This window comes from Heptranchias perlo, chromosome 10 (assembly GCF_035084215.1).
Source record: "Heptranchias perlo isolate sHepPer1 chromosome 10, sHepPer1.hap1, whole genome shotgun sequence".
In the NCBI taxonomy this organism is placed as follows: domain Eukaryota; kingdom Metazoa; phylum Chordata; class Chondrichthyes; order Hexanchiformes; family Hexanchidae; genus Heptranchias; species Heptranchias perlo.
In genome coordinates, this window is record NC_090334.1 from 82,836,041 (window position 1) to 82,857,134 (window position 21,094).

A 21,094-nucleotide genomic window follows, 5' to 3' on the forward strand; every position below is an offset into this window, starting at 1 on the left:
CTCTGCCATTTCCTTGTTCTCCACTATAAATTCTCCTGCTTCTGACTGTAAGGGACCTACATTTGTCTTCACTAATCTTTTTCTTTTTACATACTTGCAGAAGCTTTTACAGTCCACTTTTATGTTCCTTGCAAGTTTACTCTTATACTCTATTTTTCCGCTCTTAATCAATCTCTTGGTCCTTTTTTGCTGAATTCTAAACTGCTCCCAATCCTCAGGCTTGCTACTTTTTCTGGCAACTTTATATGACTCCTCTTTGGATCTAATACTATCTTTAATTTCTTTTGTTAGCCATGGTTGTGTTTTTGCGCCAGAAAGGAATGTATAATTGTTGCATTCGTTCCTTAAATGTTAGCCATTGCCTATCCACCGTCATGCCTTTTAATGAAGCTTCCCAATCTATCATAGCCAACTCACTCCTCATACCTTTGTGGTTCCTTTTGTTTAGATTTAGGGCCCTAGTTTAGGATTGGACTACTTCACTTTCCATTTTAATGAAGAATTCTATCATGTTATGGTCACTCTTCCCTAAAGGACCCCGCACAACAAGATTATTAATTAACCCCTTCTCATTGCACAATACTCAATCTAGGATAGCCTGTTCCCTGGTTGGCTCCTCAACATACTGGTCTAAAAAACCATCTTGTACACACTCCTGGAATTCATCCTCCACAGTATTATTGCTAATTTGGTTTGCGTATATGTAGGTTAAAGTCACCCATGCTTACTGTCGTACCCTGGTTACATGCATCTCTAATTTCCTGTTTGATGCCATCCCCTACATTAATACGACTGTTTGGAGGCCAACAGACAACTCCCACCAGTGTTTTATGCTCCTTGGTGCTCCTTAACTATACCCAGACTGATTCTACCTCTTGATTTTCTGAGCCAATATCCTTTCCAATAGATTCGAGGTTCTTGCAGCCCTTGTGGACGAGTGCAGGGACTGCATGGAGGATGAGCAAACTGGCCACAGCACCGTGGTTCAGGGCCATTCAAGTGGGGGGAGTAAAAGGGAATGTGGTTGTAGTAGGCGACAGTATAGTTAGAGGGATAGACACTGTTCTTTGCAGCCAAGAGCGAGAGTCCCGAAGGCTGTGTTGCCTACCTGGTGCCAGGGTGAAGGACATCTCCTCAGGGCCGGAGAGAAACTTGGAGGGGGAGAATCCAGTTGTTGTGGTCCACGTAGGTACCAACGACATACGTAGGACTAAGAAAGAGGTTCTGCTGAGGGAGTTTGAGCAGCTAGGGACTAAATTAAAAAGCAGAACCACAAAGGTGATAATCTCCGGATTATTACCTGAGCCACGAGCAAATTAGCACAGGGTAAATCAGATCAGAGAGATGAATGCGTGGCTCAAAGATTGGTGTGGGAGAAGTGGGTTTCGATTCATGGGGCACTGGCACCAGTGCAGGGGGAAGAGGGAGCTGTTCCGTTGAAACGGGCTTCATCTGAACCATGCTAGGACCAGTGTTCTGGCAAACCGAATAACTAGGGCGGTAGAGAAGGCATTAAACTAAATAGAGGGGGGGAGGGTTCAGGTGGGGCGAAGTTTAGATTGATAAAGAGAAAAGACAAGGAAGTAGTACAGGTACGTGATGGGGGTAATGATCAACAGAGTGCACAAACATTAGAGTGCACTAGCAAATGGGGCCGGGGTAGGAAAGAATGGTAGAAAGACAAAATTAAACGTTCTTTATCTGAATGTGGGCAGCTTTCGTAATAAGATAGATGAATTGATGGCACAAATAGAAACAAATGGGTATGATCTCGTGGCCATTACAGAAACGTGGTTGCAGGGTGACCAAGGTTGGGAGCTAAATATTCAGGGCTATTTAACATTTCGGAAGGATAGGAAAAAAGGTAAATGTGGTGGGGTAGCTCTGTTAATAAAGGATGAAATTGGTATAATAGTGAGAAATGAACTTGGCTCAGAAGATCAAGATGTCGAATCAATTTGGGTGGAGGTAAGAAATAGCAAGGGAAAGAAATCACTGGTGGGAGTGGTATATAGGCCCCCTAAAAGTAGCTACACTGTAGGGCAAAATATTAATCAGGAAATAAGGGGGGCTTGTAAAAAAGGTAATGCAATAATCATGGGCGATTTTAACTGTCACATAGATTGGACAAATCAAATTGGTAAAAATAGCCCTGAGGAGGAGTTCATAGAGTGCATTAGGGACTGTGTCTTAGACCAATACATTGGGGAACCAACCAGGAAACAAGCCATTTTGGATCTGGTAATGGGTAACGAAACAGGATTAATTACTGATCTCAAAGTAAAGGATCCCTTGGGAAGCAGTGATCATAACATGATAGAATTTCACATCCAGTTTGACAGCGAGGATCTTGGGTCTGAAACTACTGTATTAAACTCAAATAAGAGCAATTATAAAGGAATGAGGGCGGAATTGGCTAAAGTGGACTGGGTAAACAGGTTAGATGGTATGATGGTGGATAAACAGTTGCAAACATTTAAAAAGATATTTTATGACTCGCAACAAAAATATATCCCTGTGGGGTGGAAAGACTCCATAAAAAGGGTGAACCGACCATGGCTAACTAAGGAAGTAAAGGATGTTATCAGGTTAAAAGAAAAAGCATACAACGTAGCAAAGATTAGTGGTAAGCCCGAAGATTGGGAAAACTTTAAAAACCAGAAAAGGATGACTAAAAGAATAATAAAGAGGGAGAAAATAAATTATGAGAGTAAACTAGCAAGAAATATAAAAATGACAGTAAAAGCTTCCACAAGTATACAAAAAGGAAGAGGGTAGCTAAAGTAAACATTGGTCCCTTAGAGGATGAGACTGGGGAAATAATAATGCAAAACAAGGAAATGGCAGAGGAATTGAACAGATATTTTGCATCTGTCTTCACAGTAGAAGACACTAATAACATACCAATAATAGTAAAAAATCAAGGGGCAAAGGGGAGGGAGGAACTAAAAACAATCACTATCACTAGAGATAAAGTACGAGGTAAACTAATGGGTCTAAAGGCTGACAAGTCCCCTGGACCTGATGGCTTTCATCCGAGGGTCTTAAAGGAAGTGGCTACAGAGATAGTGGATGCATTGGTTGTAATCTTCCAGAATTCACTATATTCTGGAAAGGTCCCAGCGGATTGGAAAACTGCAAACTTAACACCCCTATTCAAGTAGGGAGTGAGACAGAAAGCAGGTAACTATAAACCAGTTAGCCTAACATCTGTCATTGGGAAAATGCTGGAATCCATTATTAAGGAAGTAGTAGCAGGACATTTGGAGACTCATAATACAATCAAGGAGAGTCAACATGGTTTTATGATGGGGAAATCACATCTGACAAATTTATTAGAGTTCATTGAGGAAGTAATGGGCAGGGTGGATAAAGGGGAACCAATGGATGCAGTATATTTGGATTTCCAAAAGGCATTTGATAAGATGCCACATAAAAGATTACTGCATAGGATAACAGCTCATGATGGTGGGGGTAATATACTGGCATGGATAGAGGATTGGCTAACTAACAGAAAACAAAGAGTCGGGATAAAAGGGTCATTTTCAAAATGGCAATCTGTAACTAGTGGGGTGCCGCAGGGCTCAGTGCTGGGGCCTCAACTATTTACAATATATATCAATGACTTGGATGAAGGAACAGAGTGTCTTGTGGCCAAATTTGCTGATGATACAAAGATAGGTGGAAAAGCAAGTTGAGATGAGGACACAAGTGTCTGCAAAGGGATATTGACAGGTTAAGCGAATGGGCAAAAATTTGGCAGATGGAATATAATGTGGGAAAATGAGAAGTCATCCACTTTGGGAGGAAAAATAAAAAAGCAAAATATTATTTGAATGGAGAAATACTACAAAATGCTGCGGTACAGAGGGATCTGGGTGTCCTTGTACATGAAACACAAAAAGTCAGGTGCAGCAGGTAATCCGGAAGGCAAACGGAAAATGGCCTTTATTTCTAGGGGGATGGAGTATAAAAGCAGGGAAGTCATGCTACAACTGTACAGGGTGCTGGGGAGACCACACCTGGAGTACTGCGTACAGTTCTGGTGCCCTGATTTAAGGAAGGACATACTTTCATTGGAGGCGGTTCAGAGAAGGTTCACTAGGTTGATTCCGGGTACAGAAGAGTTGTCTTATGAGGAAAGATTGAACAGGTTGGGTCTATATTCATTGGAGTTTAGAAGAATGAGAGGAGATCTTATTGAAACATACAAGATTCTGAGGGGACTCGATAGGGTAGATGCTGAGAGGATGTTACTCCTCATGGGGAAATCTAAAACTAGGGGGCATAGTCTCAGAATAAGGGGTCGCCCGTTTAAGATGGAAATGAGGAGGAATTTCTTCTCCCAGAGGGTCGTGAATCTTTGGAATTCTTTACTCCAAAAAGCTGTGGAGGCCGAGTCATTGAATACATTCAAGGCTGAGTTAGACAAATTTTTGATCAGCAAGGGAGTCAAAGGATATGGGGAAAGGGCGGGAAAGTGGATTTGAGGTAAAAATGAGTTCAGCCATGATCTCATTAAATGGCGGATCAGGCTCAAGGGGCCGAATGGCCTACTCCTATCTCTTATGGTCTGACGGTAATGTCACGTGTTGAGTGACAAAATGTCGAGCTGGGCATTGCTTCCAGTAAACTCAGAACCCCACTGAACTAACTTTTCTGAACTAATCAACAACTTTTTCAAAATTGCTGGGAAGCCCTGGTCTCATGAAGCAGGGAACCACTGATGTTGAACTGGAGGAGGACAGAAGAGGAGGTAAGTCAGGAAGTAGCGGTTCGATGACACGAAGGCTTTAGATCGTAGGATGAAGAAAAGACATTGAGGTCAGGAACTGCACAGTCCTGAGGAGAAATGAGTTCAGAGTCGGAGACAATGGGATTTCAGCACACTTGAAATGAGACATTTAGTTTTCCCCTGCACTGGGAAAACAGTATCAGAGAAGATTATGGCCTCAGGCATTTCAGCTGGATCACAGAGGCAGCTCTGACAATGCTCAAAACCATTATGTCCAGTTCGGCTGTTTGTGACTTTAACAGAACCTCCTCAGCCAAGTTATATGGGGGAGTGATCACAAGTCAGTAGTCTCATTAGGGAGACCAAAGGATGCATGCCCCTGAGCTGGAAAAGGCCAGAACTGGAAACGGAAAGATTTTGAAGAGCTATGTGAATTCGGAAATGAGATCACTGCCTTTAAATTATTCTCACCTACTTATATAGGTATACGTTTAAAAAATAAACGAGTCGCTCCCTCGATGACTTGTTGGGTAAAGGTAACGTTTGACTCAATACCTGGTCTGTACTCAGTCAGACTGTTGGCAGTAGTGGCACTGCAATTAGCCGCAGCGCCTTGCATGCTGAACTGGGGGAAGCAGAGGGAGTAAACAGCTGGGGTCCGTGCTCCTGATCACTATCCAGTGCCGGCAGTGTGCATATGTGGATGTTACGGGAGACTGGGACCCCGCTTGGCTGCGCAGTCCTCCATGGTTGAGTTGCCTGCCAACACCCACTGTATGACTCACACATGAAAAATGGTACTGTACAGAAAATCTCCAAATTTGAAGCTGAAACACTGTCGGGTTTTTTTTTTACTGCTGCAAAGCAACACAACACTGTATGTCGACATGTGTGTGTATACATATAAATTTTTAAAAATACACATGAAATAAATACACACTCACACACACTCCCCTACCTCCGACTGGTGACAATATAACAGAAACGTGGCATTTACCCATTTTTCATTTCCTTTATCTTCGAACATGTCCGACCATCAGATACACAGAATAAATGATAGCCTAGTAAGGAGTGTTGGAGATATTAGCAAGCAACCATACAACATTCCTCTGTGTTTTATTTATTTACATTTATATAGCGCCTTTAACATAGGAACAGAGGAGGTCCAACGAGATTTAGGGGTCCACGTACACAGATCACTAAAATGTAGTGGTCAGGTAAAAAAGAATCAAAAAGGCTAATGGAATGTTGCCCTTCATGTCTAGAGGGCTAGAATATAAAGGGGAGGAAGTTCTGCTACAGATAACAGGATATATTGGCCTTGGAAGCAGTGCAGATTCACCAGAATGTTACCAGGACTCCAAGGGTTAAATTGTCAGGCAAGATTACATAAAGTGGCTTGTATTCCCTGGAATACAGAAGGTTAAGGGGTGATGTGATTGAGATTATTAGGATTTTTGAAAGGAATTGATAGGGTAGATAGAGAGAGACTTTTTCCGTTGGTGGGGAAGTCTAGGACAAGGGAACATAACTTTAAAATCAGAGCCAGGAAATCAGAAGAGAAGTTAGGAAACACTTCTTCACACAAAGGGTGGTCGAAGTGTGGAACTCCCTCCTGCAAAAAGCAGTAGAGTTGCTCAATTAATCGTTTAAAATCTGAGATTGATAGATTTTTGCTGGCCATGGGTATTAAGGGATGTGGAGCCAAGGCGGGTTGATGGAGTTAGGATACAGATCAGGCATGATCTCATTGAATGGCGAAACAGGCTCGAGGGGCTGAATGGCCTACTCCTGTTCCTATGTTGCTATATAAGATTAGATTAATAAATTTAAATTAGTGCAATAAAGCCATTTAACAATATATTATAGCTGGATAAAATAAAAAGTTATCAATTAACATATTCAGTTTCATATCACCAGATATCTGATTGATTCAACGGTATCATCATATGGGGTAACTAATCCAACCTTTATCTTCGCAATATTAAATGTGTAATGAAGGGGGAAAATTTGCAGGGCTATAGGGAAAGAGCAGGGGAGTGGGACTAATTGGATAGCTCTTTCAAAGAGCTGGAATAGGCACGATGGGCCGAATGGCCTCATTCTGCACTGTGAGATTCCATGATTCTAACGTAGTAAAACTTCCTAAGGAGCGATTATCAAACGGAAACTTGACACAAGCCACATAAGGAGATATTAGGATAGGTGACCAAAAGCTTGGTCAAAGCAATAGGTTTTAAGGAGCGTCTTAAAGGAGGAGAGACAGATAGAGAGGCGGAGAGGTTTAGGGAGGGAATTCCAGAGCTTAGGGCCTGGGCAGCTGAAGGCACGGCCGCCAATGGTGGGGGCGAGGAAAATCATCCAGAGAGGCCACAATTGGAGGAGCGCAGAGATCTCTTTAGGCGCTCGATTCTCAATTTATTTTTTTTTACATTATTTGAGCAGCACGGCACTGGAGCCCTGACGCAGAGCACAGACTCCTACCCCACCATCGGTCACACTAGTTCAACCGCAGTGCAGAGACGAAGGGGTTCTCAACTACTGCTGCACCCTTTATATAAAGTTATTTGCTTTCCCAAGGCACCACACAGACACACACACACACCCATCACTGCAGGCATTCTTGCTGTGTTAGACAGTCAGTAAACCCAATCACACTTACCAGCCTCAGATTCCTCAGCTGCTATGCACTCCTCGATGGACTCCTTCAGGCCAAGGCTGGCGGCTGTAGGGAGGGGTCCTAACAGAGAGGATATGTTGGGGGGTTTGGGCGGAGGCTCCAATTCCTTCTCATCTTCTGTTTTGTCGGTGTCCTTTGGTCGCTCTTCATTCAGGAAATCATCGTAGAAGTCCTTGTTGAGATGGTTTGCGACTGCTGTCAGCTCTTCGTCCTCCCCATCTTCCTCTCCTAATCCACTGGAGGTTACCGAGGCTCCATCATCCAGAGCATCTGGAACACAATATTAACCCAGTTAAAAACAAGATACAGGAATGCACAGCACACAAATAGGCAACAACTCCAAGAGATTGTCTCACCATCACTGTATTTTTGAAAAATCAAATTTACAAGACAGTTTAACTTTTGTTTCATGTTTCTATTCATACCAACCCCTCGATTAGGTTCCAGCCTGTAACTCACTCCCAGGTATCTGTTATTCTATATATAAACCCCCCGAACCCCTCGATTAGGTTCCAGCCTGTAACTCACTCCCAGGTATCTGTTTTTCTATATATAAACCCCCCGAACCCCTCGATTAGGTTCCAGCCTGTAACTCACTCCCGGGTATCTGTTTTTCTATATATAAACCACCCGAACCCCTCCATTAGATTCCAGCCTGTAACTCACTCCCGGATATCTGTTATTCTATACATAAACCCCCCGAAACCCTCGATTAGATTCCAGCCTGTAACTCACTCCCAGGTATCTGTTATTCTATATATAAACCTCCCGAACCCCTCGATTAGATTCCAGCCTGTAACTCACTCCCGGGTATCTGTTATTCTATATATAAATCCCCTGAACCCCTCGATTAGATTCCAGCCTGTAACTCACTCCCGGGTATCTGTTATTCTCTATATAAATCCCCCAAACCCCTCGATTAGATTCCAGTCTGTAACTCACTCCCGGGTATCTGTTATTCTATATATAAATCCCCCAAACCCCTCGATTAGATTCCAGTCTGTAACTCATTCCTGGGTATCTGTTATTCTATATATAAATCCCCCAAACCCCTCGATTAGATTCCAGTCTGTAACTCATTCCTGGGTATCTGTTATTCTATGTATAAACCACCTGAACCCCTCGATTAGATTGCAGTCTGCAACTCGAATCCAATCGAGGGGTTTGGGTGCTTTATACATAACCTGTATATAAATTACCTTTATTTGCCTGCAATCAGCTACTAATTAACACGCAACAAACCACAGAGGTTACATTACGTTTGTTAATCCTTTGATGCCTTTGCACTTCAGTAACTGCTGATGTTGTCAAAATTTAAATATATCAAAAATAAAATAAAAATACTCCCCCGAGATGTCAGTATATACCTCATAAAAATGGGAGTGATTTATATAATATGTGCTGCTTTGCTTGCGTTGGTGGGGGAAGAGGAGAGAGCTCCTCATGGCTCACTGGTTAAAGGCGCTAATTGCAGAACTTACCCACACAGGCTGAAAAGGTCCCACGATTCGAGCGCTGGTCTGTGCCAATTCCAGCCAGGGCTGCTGTGTCCCTCGTTTAAAGGGGAGGGGATGGGGGTCCGCTCCTGACACTAAGGACAGGATCGGGTTCAGCCATGTTTAAAGAGCAGTCAGTTGTGGGGGGAGGTGGGGGGGGAGGAATTAATGCTTCGCAGTGTTGGTAAAATAATTGCAATAGATTTTACTGCAGTGCATTTTATGAGGTTGATTTAGCTTACAGTCAGCGCAAGTTAGAGAACGCTCTACTGCACTCCTGCATCCTGGCATACCGAGACTACTGAACAGGAGCCGCACACAGTACATGGCGCACTGGACTCAGCCTCTCCAGGGGGAGCCGCCACATCCCCTTTCCAAGCAGCTGTTCATTCAACTCTTTAGCTGTCAGCAACATGCGACCGTCAAACAACTTTTAATTAAACTCCTCGCATTACACAGGCATATTCCTTTCACAGAGTAAGATTTTGGAACTGATAAGCTACCAAGCAGGGAACCTGAACAAAAAGGATATGTCATTTGTTTTAATCACACAGTAAAAAAAAAATCAATAAAGACAGGTTGAATGCTGCTCAATTAATTTTTCGTGCATTTTAAATATTCCCATCCCAAAATGATCGAGGAGTTTAATTAAACTGATGTGCCCTCACACTATCACAGCGCAGGGTTTAGTCCTATTGTTGCAGACTTCCTGGGCTCTCTGGCTATCCGTGGGCTTAGTGAGGCACACACTGCGCTCTCTCGCTCTCTCTTTTTTTTGAGTTTCTTTTTCCCCCTCCCTACTCTCCCGCGAATACCGACTATGGCCCGATAGTTCCTCAGGCGCCTTCCCCAAGAGGCTATTGTTCGTGTAGGAGCCTAGATAGCGAGCGTCACGGCCTGGCAAAATTCTGTCCTCGCCTGACCTCTCAATGCACACTTTCCAGCAGTGGGCAGTGATCAGAAGCAGCACCCCCTGGTGGATTTCCCCTCTCCAAAGCACAAGGGCGCCCTGGGTGAGATCTGTGAACTCAGTCAGCACAGAGCAGGGATGGAACCGGGCCCTTTCCAGGTCTCTCTGCCTCAGTATCGCATCAGGAGGTGCATTTACTCACAGTTTCCTTTCTTTCTCCTGCTGTGCCCTCTTAACTCAGGGTTCCATAAACATATAGAGAACCCTAAAATTCTCCAAACTGTCCATCTTTAACGCATTGGTGGTGGGATTGTTCTCCTTGGAGCAGAGAAGGTTAAGGGGAGATTTAATAGAGGCGTTCAAAATCATAAAGGGTTTTGATAGAGCAAATCGGGGAAACTGTTTCCATTGGCAGAAGAGTCGGTGACCAGGGAAAACAGATTTAAGGTAATTGGCAAAAGAGCCAGAGGTGGGATGAGGAGATTTATTTACGCAGTGAGTTGTGATGATCTGGAATGCACTGCCTGAAAGGGCGGTGGAAACAGTTTCAATAATAACTTTCAAAAGGGAGTTGGTTATATACTTCAAGGGGAAAGGATTTGCAGGGGTGAAAAAGCAGGGGAGTGGAACTAATTGGATAGCTCTTTCAAAGATTCGGCACATGTACTTCTGGGTTGTATCATTCTATGATCAAGTGGATCCCTTGAAGAGTATAGAGATTGCCGGAGTAGAGTTAAGAGAGAAATCAGGAGGGCAAAAAGGGGACATGAGATTGCTTTGGCAGATAAGGCAAAGGAGAATCCAAAGAGCTTCTACAAATACATAAAGGGCAAAAGAGTAACTAGGGAGAGAGTAGGGCCTCTTAAGGATCAACAAGGTCATCTATGTGCGGAACCACAAGAGATGGGTGAGATCCTGAATGAATATTTCACATCGGTATTTACGGTTGAGAAAGGCATGGATGTTAGGGAACTTGGGGAAATAAATAGTGATGTCTTGAGGAGTGTACATATTACAGAGAGGGAGGTGCTGGAAGTCTTAACGCGCATCAAGGTAGATAAATCTCCGGGACCTGATGAAATGTATCCCAGGACGTTATGGGAGGTTAGGGAGGAAATTGCGGGTCCCCCAGCAGAGATATTTGAATCATCCACCGCTACAGGTGAGGTGCCTGAAGATTGGAGGGTAGCAAATGTTGTGCCTTTGTTTAAGAAGGGCGGCAGGGAAAAGCCTGGGAACTACAGACCGGTGAGCCTGACATCTGTAGTGGGTAAGTTGTTAGAGGGTATTCTGAGAGACAGGATCTACAGGCATTTGGAGAGGCAGGGACTGATTAGGAACAGTCAGCATGGTTTTGTGAGAGGAAAATCATGTCTCACGAATTTGATTGAGTTTTTTGAAGGGGTAACCAAGAAGATAGATGAGGGCTGTGCAGTAGACGTGGTCTACATGGACTTTAGCAAAGCCTTTGACAAGGTACCGCATGGTAGGTTGTTACATAAGGTTAAATCTCACGGGATCCAAGGTGAGGTAGCCAATTGGATACAAAATTGGATTGACGACAGAAGACAGAGGATGGTTGTGTTTCAAACTGGAGGCCTGTGACCAGCGGTGTACCTCAAGGATCGGTGCTGGGTCCACTGTTATTTGTTATTTATATTAATGATTTGGATGAGAATTTAGGAGGCATGGTTAGTAAGTTTGCAGATGACACCAAGATTGGTGGCATCGTGGACAGTGAAGAAGGTTATCGAGGATTGCAACGGGATCTTGATAAATTGGGCCAGTGGGCCGATGAATGGCAGATGGAGTTTAATTTAGATAAATGTGAGGTGATGCATTTTGGTAGATCGAATCGGGCCAGGACCTACTCCATTAATGGTAGGGCGTTGGGGAGAGTTATCGAACAAAGAGATCTAGGAGTACAGGTTCATAGCTCCTTGAAAGTGGAGTCACAGGTGGATAGGGTGGTGAAGAAGGCATTCAGCATGCTTGGTTGCATTGGTCAGAACATTGAATACAGGAGTTGGGATGTCTTGTTGAAGTTGTACAAGACATTAGTTAGGCCACACTTGGAATACTGTGTACAGTTCTGGTCACCCTATTATAGAAAGGATATTATTAAACTAGAAAGAGTGCAGAAAAGATTTACTAGGATGCTACCGGGACTTGATGGTTTGACTTATAGGGAGAGGTTAGATAGACTGGGACTTTTTTCCCTGGAGAGTAGGAGGTTAAGGGGTGATCTTATAAAAGTCTATAAAATAATGAGGGGCATAGATAAGGTAGATAGTCAAAATCTTTTCCCAAAGGTAGGGGAGTCTATAACGAGGGGACATAGATTTAAGGTGAGAGGGGAGAGATACAAAAGGGTCCAGAGGGGCAATTTTTTCACTCAAAGGGTGGTGAGTGTCTGGAACGAGCTGCCAGAGGCAGTAGTAGAGGCGGGTACAATTTTGTCTTTTAAAAAGCATTTGGACAGTTACATGGGTAAGATGGGTATAGAGGGATATGGGCCAAGTGCAGGCAATTGGGACTAGCTTAGTGGTATAAACTGGGCGACATGGACATGTTGGGTCGAAGGGCCTGTTTCCATGTTGTAAACTTCTATGATTCTATGATAATGGAGCTGTCCTTAGATTTCAGTTTGTTAATGTGCCGAGGTCACAGATTGTGTGTAACTGCTTGCAGCATTGGTTAATGTCCTTCAGAAGTGTTTGTGTAATTATAAAGCCATCATCTTAGTATCATAGTAGGTACAGCACAGGAGGCCATTCGGCCCATCGAGCCTGTGCCGGCTCTTTGTGAGAGTTATCCAATTAGTCCCAGTCCCCTGCTCTTTTCCCATTGCCCTGCAAATTTTTTCCTTTCAAGTATTTATCCAATTCCTTTTTGAAAGTTATTATTGAATCTGCTTCCACCGCCCTTTCAGGCAGCGCATTCCAGATCATAACAACTCGCTGCGTAAAAAAAGGTTTCCACATGTCACCTCTGGTTCTTTTGTCGATCACCTTAAACCTGTGTCCTCTGGTTACTGACCCTTCTGCCACTGGAAACAGTTTCTCCTTATTTACTCTCAAAACCGTTTATAATTTTGAACACCTCTATCAAATCTCCCCTTAACCTTCTCTGTTCTAAGGAGAACAATTCTTGCTTCTCCAGTCTCTCCACATAACTGAAGTCCCACATCCTTGGTACCATTCTGGTAAATCTAGTAAATCACCACCCTCTGGACAGCCATCAGGGGACTGGCCAGGAGGTGGGGGGTCACAGAGCTCAGGCAGGGTGAGAGAGTTAAACTACAGCAATAGAGGCAGCTACTAATACCCAGGTTGTTTCAGCTTTAAAGGCAAAGGCAAGTGGCACCCGGAGATTCTTCTGGAACCTAAGAGTGGACGTTACGGTGCAAAATGCGAGGATTCTCCCTCCTAGGAGGTTCGTCTCCACTCAGGCCCAATAAGGACTACCAGTACTCAGGGGCTACAGGTCTCCACTGCAGCACTGCTCCTCCAGCATCGATATAAAAGGGCAGCCGATCTCACAAATGCCCGCTCTGTAATGCAGAGCTGCTTCTACTTGTAATGGCTCTGCAATCGAGGCCACTCCAGTTACATTGTGGGACAGGTTCCACGGGACCAGAGACAACAGAGGACCTCTGTGCAGCTGACCGTGTGCATAAAACAGTTAATGGCAGACTTGCATTTATGTTGCACCTCATTATGTCTGTCAGAAACATGCCAAATCAGTTACTTTTTGAAATGTAGTCACTGTTGTTATGTAGGCAAATGTAGAAGCCGATATACACACAGCAAAATCCCGCAATGGAATTAATGGCCAGTCAATCTGTTCTTGGTGCTGGTGGTTGAGGGAGGAACGTTGGCCCAGGGCACCGGGAGAACTCCCTGTTCTTTTTCGAATAGTGCCGTGGGATCTCTAACATCCACCCAAACCACTGAATCAGGCAGACAGGGCCACATTCATCTGACGGTGCCATTCTCTTTCAGTGCTGCACTGATGGGTCAGCCTAGATTACACATTGTCCTGGAGTATGGCTTGGACCTACAACCTGCTGTTAATGGTATGATTTGTATCAACTGAAGTTAATTGTATTCAGGAGGTGGTTATCGATTGGGGACTCTCTCGGATACTTTTTATAGGAGAGTTTAGCTAGGGCGTGGGGTGTGCAAGAGGAATCTCTGTGAATAAAGGCTTGGAAGCAACTAAAGACCAGGCTATGGTACTCTTTCCTTCACCACATGGCTACCCAGTTTTAACACCTGTCGACTCAGAGGGGCAAGTTGTTTAAAAATTGCCGTTGCAGCTGCCAATGTGTTCAGGAGCAGTAATAGTCCTTGACTTTTTCCCCCTTCCTGAGCCCAGGGTCACTGGAGGTCAATCACAGAGACGCCCCCCCCACCTCCCCCACCCCATTTCTGCCTTGCAGGGACCTATCAGCTCAACACAAGTCAGGTGGAAATGTGAGAAGAGATCTCACTGACCCCAGGATGGAGGTTGCGTCTGTGAGTAAATATCGGGTTAGGATCGGGACTGGCTGTGATGCCCTACACCTTATAGTTAAATTACTTGGTGTCCATGAAGAACGGTCACTTGGGGGAGGTAATGGACCGCTGCCTATACCCAACATGGGGTAGCACCTTAAGGAGGAAAGATTTTTTTATCATTAATATAAAGTTACCCAACATCTCCCCCCCCCCCTCCCCCACCACAGAAAACAGCGAACTGTGGTTATGTATACATACCTCCTTTCGCATACGTAGCGTACACCCCTCGATACCTTGGCCGGGTGATCTCCAGCTCAGTCTCAATCTCGTCTTGGTAACTTGTTATTTCACCTGCAAAAGGTTAACAAAATTTTTTTTTTTAAAACACACTATAAATACTAAACTATTACTGACCAGCTTTAAATTCTTCGAAGTTGGAGCAAGGAGATATGTATATATGTAAATGTGTGTGTGTGCGTGCGTGTATGTGTGTGCGTGTGTACACGTGCATGTGTATGTGTGTGCGCGCACATGTGCGCGTGTGTGTATGTGAGAGATGTTCAATTACCTTCAAAATCCACCAGTTTTTTTGAGAGTTCTTGCTCCAGCTGAAATGAAATAAAAATCACTTTTCACATAATCAGCACCGTCTGTAATAATTTATCAGACCTGAGCACATAATCCAGGCTGACACTCCTGTGCAGTACTGAGGGAGTGCTGCGCTGTCGGAGGTGTCGTCTTTCGGATCAGACGTTAAACCGAGGCCCTGTCTGCCCTCTCAGGTGGACATAAAAGATCCCACAGCACTATTTGAAGAAGGGCAGGGGAGTTCTGCCTGATGTCCTGGCCAATGTTTATCCCTCATCCAACATCACAAAACCAAATTATCTGGTCATTATCACAATGCTGTTTGTGGGATCTTGCTGTAAGCAAATTGGCTGCTCCGTTTCCTACATTATACTTCAAAAATGCTTCATTGGCTGTAAAACGCTTTGGCCATCCAGAGGTTGTGAATGGCGCTATATAATTGCAAGTCTTTCTTTCTTCTTCTTACCAACGGAGCCATCTGGGGGGCCGGGTGAGGGAGAGAAACAGAGCTCGGGGAGAACTTCTCAAAAAATTTTCACTTTCTCATCATCATTTAAACAAAGAAATCATCCTTCGCCGAGCTTTTGACAGCACAGCCACCCGTAGAGCGAGGCAACCCCATCTGTACTTGTACCAGGCCATCAAGGAAACCAGATCTGACTAATTTAATCCAAAAGGTAAACCCTAAAGAATCTATTGATAAACACAGTGCAGACAAGATAACTTCTTCAAACTGACATATTAAACAGAGGCATTATAACCAGGTATAGAAATATGTGATTTAAAAAAATAATTTTTAATATAAAACTATCTCAAACAACTTTCGATTACAGGATTTCACTATAATTGGTCCGGACATTAAATCAGTGTGTGTGTTGATACATGTTTTTTTTTAAAAAAAGGCCTCCCTGATGGTGAAACCCATGGTGCGGTACTAAGCCATACAGACCAGGAAAGTTTCACAGTCCGTCCACGGTTTGTCCTGAGCTGGCTGATTTGAGTGAGGAAGGGAGGGAGGGAGGGATGGATCGGGGTGGTGCTACTGCTCATTTGAGGAATGGAACAAGCATGCCAGGGATGAGGGACTTCAGTTACGTGGAGAGACTGGAGAATCTGGAGTTGTTCTCCTTAGAGTAGAGAAGGTTAAGGGGAGATTTAATAGAGGTGTTCAAAATCATGAAGGGTTTTGATAGAGTTAGGGAGAAACTGTTTCCAGTGGCGGGAGAGTCGGTAACCAGAGCACACAGATTTAAGATAACTGGCAAAAAAGCAGGGGGAGAAGATGAGGAGAATATTTTCACACAGTGAGTTATGATGATCTGGAATGCGCTGCTTGAAAGGGTGGTGGAAGCTGATTCAATAATAACTTTCAAATGGGAATTGGATAAATACTTGAAAAGGAAAAATTTGCAGGGTTATGGGGAAAGAGCAGGGGGAGTGGGATTAATTGAATAGTTCTTTCAAAGAGCCGGCACAGGCACGATGGGCCAAATGGCTTCCTTCTGTAAGATTCTATGATTCTAAGAAGGCAGGGTTCCCTATCAGGATCACTATCTAATGACACCTACTGAAAAGTCCGGTGTTGACGTCAGGCGAGGTATTAACAGGACCGGGCTGAGTTGTGATATCCCCGGTGGGCGAACAGCTCACACACAACGAGTGGCCAAATGGGGTGTAATACTGGAGGAGGGTTGGCACTTGGGAAACCATACGCATAAGCCAGCGCCTTCAGGAACGGGGGTAGAGAAAAGAGCCGATAATTGGGGAAAACATTAAAAATAACTCTGTCTAAATGTTCTGCACACCACAGTGTCTCCTTCTGCCTCTCCCAATTATATACACGGTTACCTGTTGCAGTTTAAGCTTTTTCTTCCCGGCTGTGAACGAAGGCGGGTCACACTCCTGCTCCAAATCAATCTTCATAAACTCATCGATTGTTAACTGACTAGTTGGGGTCTCTTCAAATTCATTGAGCCTACAACACAAATCATAAAACCAGCTGTATGGGCTTCAAGCGATTCACAACTACACACACCGCATCTAAAATTTCACATTTTAAGGCGAATTAAATATCGCAGCATTGAACTTGAACCATCGTGGACTTCAGCAAGTGAATGCTACACAATAACAACGGAAAATTCTACAATAAACACTTACCCTAAACTGCAAGTTAAACTGCCAAGTTAGCAAGAGCCATGCCTTTTGTGGGGATAGCAGCGACTGCCTCACACCGCTCGGCAATGAGCAGGCAATAGTATGACACCCTGCTCACCTCACTGTTGAGCAGGAGAATGTCTAACCATCTCCTGTCCCACCCTGATTATTCCTCCGTGCTGAGCAGGAGTGTCTTAGCATTTCCTACACCCCACTCTTGTTGAGAAGGAGGGTTATAGAGATATTAATGTATATTATAATTTTTTTTTTACAAGGCAAGGCAAAGGAAGGGAAGGAATTTAGTGCCCTTGAAGTAAGAGATCACCAGGTGATGAGAGGCTGGGAAAGTCCATGATACAGTAACCATGCACAGACTTTCGGGAACAGGCTGGATGGGGTGAATGACTCTCCCTCTCTTTCATGCTCACTCTTCCTTAACTATAAGCTCAACAACGGGATGCTGCTTCAAACCTCAGGCATGCAGTAACATCAGGACTGACTGGAGCGGGAAAAAATGCAGAAATAGAAAACAAATGGTGAAATTTGCAGGGCTATGGGGAAGAGCAGGAGATTGGGACTAACTGGATAGCTCTTTCAAAGAGCCGGCACAGGCACGATGGGCCGAATGGCCTCCTGCTGTGCTGTACGATTCTATGACATTAGAGTCTTGCTCGGTTTCAGAGTCACTGCCACTCTCAGATACCTACTGGTATTGTCATTAGGATCTGTCTCCATGAAGTATGTAACCAACTACATTCGGCATGAAAAGGGAAATTGAAATAAAACTATATTTCTGCACACAATACTTTAGAATGTAATCGAAGACTAAGTGCTGTGAATATATATCTGGGCAGAGCTTTTCCCTCAAGATTAAATGGGTGGGACAGAGTCCATGGTCGGGAAGAATCGAGCTTGAAGGGCCGAACATCCTTTCTAACTCCATGCTTTCTTATATCCCCACTTCCAAATGCAGTCCAGCGAACCCTGCTATGAAAAGTGGGTGGGCAAAGATAGGGTAGGATCTGACTATGATGCTTTTCATGGTCGTATAGCCTGTCGCCATTTAATCTCTAGGCTCACACGTGAATAACAGCTGAAGCACCTAAGGCGATCGGAGCCTGTGGAGCCCGCACTCCAGCGAGAGTCAGCACCCTCAGGAGAAGAGGGGAGATAACAGGCAAAACTAAAAAACATATTTAAACGGAATGCGTTTTTATATTTCTCCAGGTTGCGTGAGAGTGAAATCCCAGTGCCAGTTCCCCATATTTACGCTGCTAAAAAAAAAAATCACATTTTTGTGAGTCCACAATTCTGCCGTTGAGATAAAGAAGCAGCTCTCCCACATCTCTGGAGAAACAAACGCCCAACGTAAAAAAAAAACACTTCAATAATAACTTGCATTTATATAGCGCCTTTAATGTAGTAAAACATCCCAAGGCGCTTCACAGGATCGATTATCAAACAAAATTTGACACCGAGCCACATAAGGAGATATTAGGGCAGGTGACCAAAAGCTTGGTCAAAGAGGTAGGTTTTAAGGAGCGTCTTATTTTTAAAAGGTTTCCGAAAATGAAGGCAGGCACATGACTGGAGCGAGACCACATCTCATGAGATTCGCATGGAATATTAGCAACAGGCACAAAGAACAACACAAGTGGCTCCAAAATCAGTACCCGCAATTCCCAAATTTATTGTATACATAAACTCCATCAACAGAATGCCAACGGCCGTCATTGTTTCACAGTGTTAACGCCAAACCCCAACGCTATTCCTGAAGCTCATGGATCCATACAAATAAATACACTGTAAACTCTGCCAAACAAGGCTGAAGGAATCTGACCTGGTAAACTCAGATCATGGAAACCCATAAACTCTATCATGTTACTTCAAACTCGACAGAAAATCCAGATAAGGATGTCTCAGGCAAATAAACTACTTTTATAAAATATTTTCCTGCACCAAAGGAGATGACCCTTTTACATTCTATTCGGTAACTGCTTGAAAATGAGAATTTTTAAAACTTCTCATCTCCAATTCCTTTCCAACCTACCAGGACAAATATATATTTTTATTTTTTAAAAACTTCTTTACGAGCCTTGGCTCAGTGGTAACACTCTCTACTCTGAAGCAAAGGGTCCTGGGTTCAAGTCCAATTCCAGGATTTAAGAGCATAATCTAGGCTGACACTCCAGTGCAGTATTGCATTGTCAAAGGTGCTATCTTTCAGGTGAGGCCTCACCTCCTTGTTCAGATGGATATAAAAGATCAAATGATCTCACAGCACTGTTCAAAGAGGAGGAGGAAGTTCTCCTGCTGTCCTAACCACCATTCATCCCTCAACCAACACACTAAAAACAATGCACCTTTCTATGATAAATGTCTCTCCATTATTAAGAAGGAAGGGCGGGGCAAACCAGGTAACTACAGACCTGTCCGTTTAACATCAGTTGTGGGGAAGTTACTGGAATCTGTCATCAGAGACAGAGTGACTGTCACAAGCTGATCAGAGCCAGCATGGATCAGTCATGACTAACTAATCTAGTTGAATTTTTTGAGGCGGTCACTAGTATGGTGGATAAGGTGAGTGTCTATGGATGTTGTCCATGTGGACTTCCAGAAGGCATTTGATAAGGTTCCACACAAGAGATTATTAGCAAAAATGAAAGCGCATGAAATGGGAGGTAACCTTGTGACACGGGTCAGAAATTGGTCGGGAGGTAGGAGATAGAGAGATAAAGGGAATGTGCTCTGATTGGTGGGATGTGACAAGTGATATTCCCCAGGAATCTGTACAGGGGCCTCAGCTTTTCACCATATTTATTAATGACTTGAATGAAGGAATAGAGAGTTGTATATCCAAGTTTGCAGGTGACACTAAGTTAAAAGGTACAATAATTTGTGTAGATGGGAGCAGGATGTTACAAAGGGACACAGGCAGACTAAGTCAGATAAAACCAACAGATGGAGTTCAATGTGGGAGAAATGTGAGGTCATCCACTTTGAAAGATAAATTATATTAAATTATATTAGTTTCCTAATGGTGAGAGACTAAGAGCTACGAAGGAGGAAAAGGATGTTAGTGTCCATGTACAAAATCACTAAAAGCTGGTGCACAGGTATAGAAAGCAATTAAAAAGTCTAATGGAACGTTGGCCTTTATCTCGAGGGGGCTGGAATATAAAGGGGAGGAAGTGATGCTTCAATTGTACAGGGCCTTAGTCAGACCCCATCTGGAGACTGTGTTCAGTTCTGGGCACCGGACCTCAGGAAGGATATATTGGCCTTGGAGGGGGTGCAGCGCAGATTCACCAGCATGATACCAGGGTTTATAGGATGAAATTATGAGGACAGGATGGTTTGTATTCCTTCAAGTTTAGAAGGTTGAAAAGGAAAGGACTTGTATTTATATAGTGCCTTTCAAGACCTCAAGATGTCACAAAATGATAAATGGAGTTGATAGGTTAGATGGAGAGATAGGTTAGATAGAAACTATTTCCTCAGGTGGGAGAGTCCAGAACAAGGAGGCACAATCTTAAAATTAGTGCTAGGCCATTTAAGAAAATCAGGAAGCACTTTTTCACACAAAGGGTAGTGGAAATTTGGAACACTCTTCCCCAAAAGGCTATGGATTCTGGGGGTCAATCGGAGCTTTTAAGACTGTGATCGCTAGATTTTTGTTAGGCAAGGGTATCAAGGGATACGGAGCTAAGGCAGGTAAATGGAGTTGAGGTACAGATCAGCCATGATCTAACTAATGATGGAACAGGCTCGAGGGGCTGAATGGACTGCTCCTGATCCTATGTTCCTAACTGATCATTCATTTCATTTGCTGTGAGTGGGGCTTTGTTGTGTGCAACTGGCTGCCACGTTGCCTCCAAAACCACAGACAGCATTGTCCATTGATTGCGAAGTACTCTGAGACGACCTGAGAATGTAATGAGGTGCTACATAAATACAAATCCTTTCCTTTACACAGAAAATGGAAGTAACAATCAAAAGAACACAACAAACAGAACAAGAATCAATGCA

The 21,094-nt window shown here is 43.8% G+C and overlaps 1 protein-coding gene across 2 annotated transcripts in view; it reads right to left on the reverse strand.

Annotated features, from left to right (window-relative positions):
• brf1b (BRF1 RNA polymerase III transcription initiation factor subunit b) overlaps positions 1-21,094 on the reverse strand; it is a 366,821-nt gene that overhangs the window by 141,685 nt on the left and 204,042 nt on the right. For both annotated transcript variants that reach the window (XM_067992099.1, XM_067992100.1), the window contains 4 exons: positions 16,760-16,886; positions 14,892-14,931; positions 14,582-14,674; positions 7,398-7,685 (listed from right to left, as the gene is read on the reverse strand). In XM_067992099.1, coding sequence (XP_067848200.1) covers positions 7,398-7,685; positions 14,582-14,674; positions 14,892-14,931; positions 16,760-16,886 — 548 coding nt within the window. The remainder of the gene's footprint in view (positions 1-7,397; positions 7,686-14,581; positions 14,675-14,891; positions 14,932-16,759; positions 16,887-21,094) is intronic.